We start from the raw sequence: 7,412 nt of genomic DNA, 5'->3' as shown, positions 1-7,412 counted from the left end.
TTGCAGCTGCTTTCGTGTGGGAGCTATCTTCAATACCACACTCTTTTTCTCCTCATCTCCCAATGAAACAAATACATGTTGTGGGTTAAGTTACACCACTGCGTATGGAAGGTACAAGAGAGCAGGAAGGCAGACCCCAGCTACAGTAGTAAGTAGGTCCCTGATGAGACCAATCTGCCTGAAAGGGTAGAATGGCCCTCGAAAGGATTTGCCTGGTAAGGGTTAATCCTTCCTAAGGAAGCCTGCCTGAAAGGGTTGGCTCCTTAAACAAAGCCCCTAACTTAAGCAAAAACATCCTGTATACACAACAATGATAAGGACACCAGATGTCTTGTAGCCACGGAACATATATCACAAAAATGTAGTAAACAGTACCATAAATTTTGTAGATAACATTTGATTGATTTGTAGCATATAGAAAATATACGTACTCATATTGTTTGTTAACCTATACTGATGACCTTTGCGATATGTACTGACTATAAAAAGAGCATAAGAAGAAGCAATAAACTGTCACTTGCCCTAAGAGCAGTGGTCCGCCTGTCCTTCATCGTCCTGGAAAGAGCTGGTCTCTGACAAATGGTGCCGAAACCCGGGAATCTCGGTTGCCTTTGACCAGGGTGAGCTGCCTCCGAATCAACAGAACCGCGGTAAGGAAAAGGGGAAATAAAGGGGGGCAGAACTACTAGGAAGGTGTAAAATATAAGAAAGTAGAAATTTATCTCAGTAAAATAAAAACAAAAATCCCTTTTTTGTCTTAGATTTTCCGTTGACCAAGTCTGAGACTAAGTCTGGATCCAGCCGCACCTAAGCCCTTTCTATAAGGTGTCTTAGAAAGCAAGGGGGTCCAAACTGAACCTCGTGACTCAACGGTAGGGCTCCCTCATATTCAGCATTTACAATTTAAAATATGGGACATGTACATAGTACGGAAAGACAGCTGTTTGTAGCTATGGTCAAGACATTGTTAAAAAGTCGAAATATATCTGTAACCACCAAGCAAGTGGGTGGATTTTTAGAATTTATAGACACTGTGTGTCCTTGGTTTCCGAATCAAGGCACTATTAACTTGGAAACCTGGAATAAGGTTGGTGAAAACATTAAAAGCTATTATGCTGCTAATGGCCCTGATAAGATCCCTATAGATGCTTTTCCTTTATGGACTTTAATTAAAGAATGTTTACAAGGTGATACTGAATATGATAAATGGCAACGACAAACACGTCCTCGATCTCGTTCAGCGGATTCAGGTTTAAAACCTTCTGCTGTTACTAATCCCGATTCACAACCCTCTGCTCCACCTGAATATCCATCAATAATCAATAATGAACAAAAAGATATTCAGGAATCTAATTTTAAAAATCCCTTTCTTATGTACTCAAATACGGGAGGTAAAAAATGCCGACCGTTAAAACAAAGCAAGAGCGCCTTGAGACCTATAGAATTATCTGAAGAATTATCCTCCGATGAGGAAGTTGAATTAGAAAAAGAAGCTGCTCAGTATCATAATGAAGATGATCAAGTGTTTGTTAATACGCCTTTTAAATTGAAGAAACAGCAAACACTTTTAAAAAAGGAACCTGTTGTTTTACCAGCAATAGAAGCTGGTAGACGTCCGCCCCCTCCTGACATATACCATCAAATATCACCTCACTCACCCTTACAGTTATCATTGCTACAAGCTAAACAACAAGGTGAAGATGTAAGTGGGTTTTCAAAAATATTGCATGCTTATCCTATAACATATGCTCCTCACCCTACTCAAGCCAATGTTAGAATTGCTACATATACATCCATTACATTTAAGAATCTTAAAGAATTGAAAACAGCTGCTGCTCAATATGGTGCAACTGCACCATATACTATTGCTATTCTAGAGACCATTGCAGCTGAAGTTCTTCCCCCATGGGACTGGAAAGGCTTAGCTAAAGCTACCTTAACGGGAGGAGAATATTTGTTATGGCTTACAGATTTTACGGATTCCTGTTATGATTATTCTCAAAAACCACACTTTCGCCAACAAGGAATTACTCATGAAATGTTAGCTGGCACAGGACCGCATGTTGATCTGGCACAACAATTAACTTACCCTGCTGCGACATATGATGCCATTCGAGAAATTGGTTTGAAAGCCTGGAAAGGGCTACCTAGACATGGAACGTCTAGGGAAGAATTAACTAAAGTCCGACAGGGACCAGATGAACCTTATCATGATTTTGTATCTCGTTTGTTACAAACTTCATCTAGGCTCATACAAGACACCGATTCAGCTATGATTTTAGTTAAGGAATTAGCTTTTGAAAATGCTAATAATATCTGTCAATCCATATTAAGACCTTGGAAAAATAAATCAACATTAAATGACTATATCAGATTATGTTCTGATGTTAGCTCTGGATATATTCAAGGCATAGTCACTGCCGCAGCACAACAGGGCAAACCTGTTGAGCAAGTTTTAGCTGCAATGCAATTTAAGCAAAACAGAAGGGTTGCAGGCCCTCCTGGTAGCTGTTTTCATTGCGGACAAATGGGGCATCAAGTACGTCAATGTCCTAATAAAAAGATTCCAAGTAATAATGGAAAAAATCCAGGTTTATGCCCAAAATGCAAAAAGGGTAATCATTGGGCTAATGAATGCCGATCTAAATATGATAAGAACGGCAATTCCTTACAGTCGGGAAACTTCTCAATGGGCTTGCCCCGGGCCCACCCAAACAAACAGGGGATGTATCCTGTGCAGGTGCAAACCTCAGAGCACCAGCTAAACAATCCATTTCACAACTCCACCGAGCCACCAGTCATAGTGCCGGACTGGACCTGTGTTCCTCCTCCCACTTCGTATTAACACCTGAAATGGGGGCACAAGCTATCCCAACAGGGATATATGGCCCATTACCTGCGGGAACATGCGGTTTGGTATTGGGACGAAGTAGTCTGAGCATGAAAGGATTGCGAGTTATACCAGGACTAATTGATTGTGATTATGAAGGAGAGTTAAAAGTTATGTTACAATCTGAAACTTCTGTCTTTAATCTACCTGCAGGAACAAAGATTGCACAGTTGCTTTTAATTCCTTATGTTTCATCTATAGGAAAAGCTGATTCCCCCATTCGGGGAACAGGCGGTTTTGGATCTACTGACGTTTATCTTTTACAGCCCATCAATCATCAGAGACCTGAACTTCAGTTAACAATTGATGGTAAAAATTTTACAGGACTCTTGGACACCGGAGCAGATGTATCGGTAATGACTTTAAAACAATGGCCAAAAGAATGGCCTTTACAGCATGCTTCAGCTGATCTAAAAGGAATTGGAGTTGCAAATTTGCCTCTTCAAAGCTGTAAGTTGTTAAGTTGGACAGACAAAGAGGGACACTCTGGTTCCATTCAACCATATGTACTAGAAAGCTTGCCTCTTAACCTCTGGGGCCGAGATATCTTGACACAAATGGGTGCATACCTTTATACGCCTAGCAGTTAATCTGATAAATTTATCAGTAACTATGTATGCAGATAAAATCTGTTGGAAATCAGATCAACCTGTTTGGGTTGATCAATGGCCTCTAACTAAAGAAAAATTGCAAGCTGCTCGTCAATTAGTAGTGGAACAATTACAATTAGGTCATATAGAACCTTCCACATCACCATGGAACTCACCTATTTTTGTTATAAAAAAGAAGTCTGGGAAATGGAGACTTCTCCAAGACTTGAGAGAAGTCAATAAAACAATGTGTACCATGGGAGCGTTACAACCTGGTCTACCTAGTCCTATTGCCATTCCTCAAAATTTTGAAAAAATAATTATTGACTTAAAAGATTGTTTTTACACTATCCACTTACATCCAGATGACAAATGTCGATTTGCTTTTAGCATTCCATCCATAAATTTTAGTGAACCTATGGAACGCTACCAATGGAAAGTATTGCCTCAAGGAATGGCTAATAGTCCTACTCTTTGGCAAAAATTTGTTCATGAAAGTATAAAAGCGACTAGACAACAATTTCCTGATGTTCTTTGTATCCATTATATGGATGATATCCTTTTAGCAGCCTCATCTATCGATAAGTTGCAACATGCTTATGCTCATATTGAACAGATGTTAACTAAACATGGTTTGAAAATAGCACAAGAAAAGGTACAAAAATCATATCCTTTTCAATATTTGGGGTTTCAACTATATCCTAAATCTTTTATGCCACAAAAAATTGCCATACGAACAAATTCTTTAAAAACCTTGAATGATTTTCAAAAACTTTTGGGAGACATTAATTGGCTCAGATCTTTTCTTAAGTTAACGACAGCCGATTTGCATCCTCCTTTTAAAATACTTGAGGGAAACCCTGATCCTACCTCTCCTCGCAAGTTAACAGAAGAGGGAAAACAAGCTCTTCGATTGGTTGAAAAGGCCATAGAAAATGCTCAATTACAATATGCAGACATAACAAAGTCTTTCTTTTTATATATCTTGCCTACAGTAATGACTCCTACAGGAGTCTTGTATCAAGACGGTGTTCTGTGTTGGATACATGGATCTCACTCTGCAAAAGGAGTTCTTGTTTCATATCCTCAAAAGATAGCAGAACGAATTAAACAAGGACGAAAGTTATGTATTACTCATCTTGGGAAAGAACCGGCAGTAATTGGAATTCCATACACACCTGCTCAAATTACTTGGCTGATGGCCACTGTAGACGATTTTGCTGTAGCCTTAGCTGCTTTTCCTGGAGAAATAACACAAAAGTTCCCTTCTGATAAAATTCTTAGTTTTGCTACCTATCATTCTTTAGCTTTTCCTAGGGTCGTTAAAGGAGCCCCTATAACAGGAGCATTGACTGTTTTTACAGATGGATCATCTAATGGACAAGCAGTTTTGTATACTCCTACAGACCAATATGTTTGGAAATTAGAGAATGTTTCTGCACAAATGACTGAATTATATGCAATTTATCAAGCACTGTTGAAATTTTCTGAGCCTTTGAATATCTATTCTGACAGTCGTTACGTTGTCACTTCATTACAATTTTTAGAAACAGTTCCTGTCATAGCTTCTAAAGTTTCTTTTATACAACGATATTTTGGTCTGATTCAATCTCTCTTAATAATAAGAGATGCACCTCTTTTTGTAGGACACATTCGTAGTCACTCTAAATTACCTGGACCTTTGAGTCACGGCAACAATCAGGCTGATTTGTTAACTCGTTTTACTGTTGCTACTGTTGCAGAAGCCCAGCGTTTGCACTCTCTGCATCACTTACCTGCAGCTACTCTACAACGTATGTGCCATATCTCTCGAGAACAAGCTAGAGAAATTGTTCAAACATGTTCTTCGTGTGTTTCTTTTTTACCAATTCCTCATTATGGAGTTAATCCTCGAGGTCTTTTACCTAATGATCTCTGGCAGATGGATGTTACTCATTATCCTTCTTTTGGCCGCCTCTCTTATATCCATGTAACCCTTGATACCTTTTCTCATTTTGCAGTAGCCACTCCTTTGTCTGGAGAATCAACCGCACAAGTAATTTCACATTTGTTACACTGCTTTTCAATTTTAGGTATACCAAAGACTATCAAGACAGACAATGGCCCCGCATATACTAGTGCTAAATTTTCAAAATTTTGTGCTCATTTTTCTATAACACATAAAACAGGGATTCCTTATAATCCACAGGGTCAAGGCATGATTGAACGCTTTAACCTTACTCTGAAGACACAATTAAAGAAATTAAAAACGGGGACATGGGGGATTAAGGACACTCCTTTGTCTTTGTTAAATCATGCTCTTTTTGTTTTAAACTTTTTTACTCTCGATGCAGCTGGCCTTTCGGCTGCTGATCGTCATTGGCAATCCCCAGCTCAGCAGAAACCTGCAGTATTATGGAAAGATCCTATTGATGGATCCACGAGAGGCCCTGACCCGGTTCTATTATGGGGTAGAGGGTATGTTTGTATTTTCCCAACAGATGAGCCTGTACCTCGGTGGATTCCAGAACGCTGTGTTCGACATGCCAAAAACGAAAATAGGCAAGCTCCGAAAGAGGTTTCAACGCCTGATGCTGATACCACAACAACCTCGACCACAACAACATGATTTTAACTATTGGTCATCATTACAGATCTTTGCCTACTGGCTTAGCATAATATGGATGTTACACAAGGGAGTTTCTGCGACACAATATTGGGCATTTGTTACATTTCCTCCTTTACTTCATCCTGTAACATGGGATGAACCGATTGATATTCCGGTGTATACAAATGACACTAGTTTTTTAGGACCAGAAGATTTGTCTCATCTTGTTAGGTTCTCTGTACCATACAATTATTCTGGTTTGTTTGATTCTACTACTCAACCAATTTGTTTTAGTAAAAATACTACTAATGGATGTATTATGGTTACCCAATTAGCCCGGAATGATTTCCAAAACTATAACGGAATACATTGGTCTGCTCAAATGTTGTATCCAAATTTTAATGTGACATATTTAGCACATTTCCCTGCTAACATTCCTCTTTGTAATCGAAGGAGAATAAGCACATCTCTTCCAGATTGGAAATTATGTCATGCATGCAATCTTACTTGTAATAACGTTACAAATTTGTGTGACTGGCGTCCTTCACAACGACTTACTGGACTATATCAAGGTATATGGACAATGAATAATATTACTCTATTTACCCAAATATGGAAAGCTGTAGGAGCAATGGATAAAGCTGTTTTTCGAGCAGCAAATATCACCTGGCAACCTTCTTTATCTGGTATAACAATGCATCAAATTACCAACAATACTGAGATTTGGTTTCAAGCATGTGTACCAGAACCTTATGTATTTTTGAGTGGATCTACACTAATTATAAATACAACGGATCACTCTGTAAATTGTACAAATTGTGTTTTATCTAATTGTGTTAACTCTTCTATTTTGAATTTTGTTATGTTGAAACAACCACCATATGTGTTTTTACCCGTCAATTTAACACATGATTGGTATGCTGATGAAGGCTCTGAAGTGCTAACTATTGTAACTCAAGCACTTATGCGTCAAAAACGAATTGTAGGTATGATAATAGCAGGAGTTCTCGCGATAATAACTGCCATATCAGTTACTACCATGGCTGCCATATCTTTAACTACTAGCATTCAAACTGCGCAATATATAAACAACATTTCTGAAACTATGATTGATACTTTGAAAGAACAAGCATTATGGGATGATAAGATTGAGAGAAAATTAAATGCGTTATATGACACAGTTAATCTTATGGGTCAAGAAATTCAAGCTTTAGCCATCAAAGAATCACTGTCGTGTCATGCGGCATATAAAGCCATCTGTGTGACACCAGTTCATTGGAATCAATCCTGTTATGATTGGCCTAAGATACAAAAACATTTATCAGGGATATGGAATAATGCCAAT

At 38.5% G+C, this 7,412-nt stretch overlaps 1 protein-coding gene across 2 annotated transcripts; it reads left to right on the top strand.

The window, feature by feature from the left end:
- Positions 1-245: 245 nt before the first annotated feature.
- LOC133629552 (endogenous retrovirus group K member 5 Gag polyprotein-like) lies at positions 246-6,454 on the top strand. Of its 2 annotated transcripts, none has more exons than XR_009821075.1 (2): positions 246-650; positions 5,961-6,454. XR_009821075.1 is itself a non-coding variant. In XM_062020188.1 (2 exons), the coding sequence occupies exon 1, from the start codon at positions 911-913 to the stop codon at positions 2,843-2,845; it is 1,935 nt and encodes a 644-aa protein (XP_061876172.1). In that variant the 5' UTR covers positions 660-910; the 3' UTR covers positions 2,846-3,340; positions 5,961-6,454. The 2 variants fall into 2 exon arrangements, 1 of the variants encoding a protein (XP_061876172.1); XM_062020188.1 differs by lacking the exon at positions 246-650 and adding an exon at positions 660-3,340.
- Positions 6,455-7,412: the final 958 nt, after the last annotated feature.

Source organism: Colius striatus, unplaced genomic scaffold (genome assembly GCF_028858725.1).
Source record: "Colius striatus isolate bColStr4 unplaced genomic scaffold, bColStr4.1.hap1 scaffold_63, whole genome shotgun sequence".
NCBI classification, from domain to species: Eukaryota; Metazoa; Chordata; class Aves; order Coliiformes; family Coliidae; genus Colius; species Colius striatus.
This window is presented reverse-complemented; position numbering and strand designations above follow the sequence as displayed.

What these genes read in the sequence shown, in the direction of transcription:
- LOC133629552 (XM_062020188.1), top strand. Translation starts at nt 911, where the DNA reads ATGGGACATGTACATAGTACGGAAAGACAGCTGTTTGTAGCTATGGTC.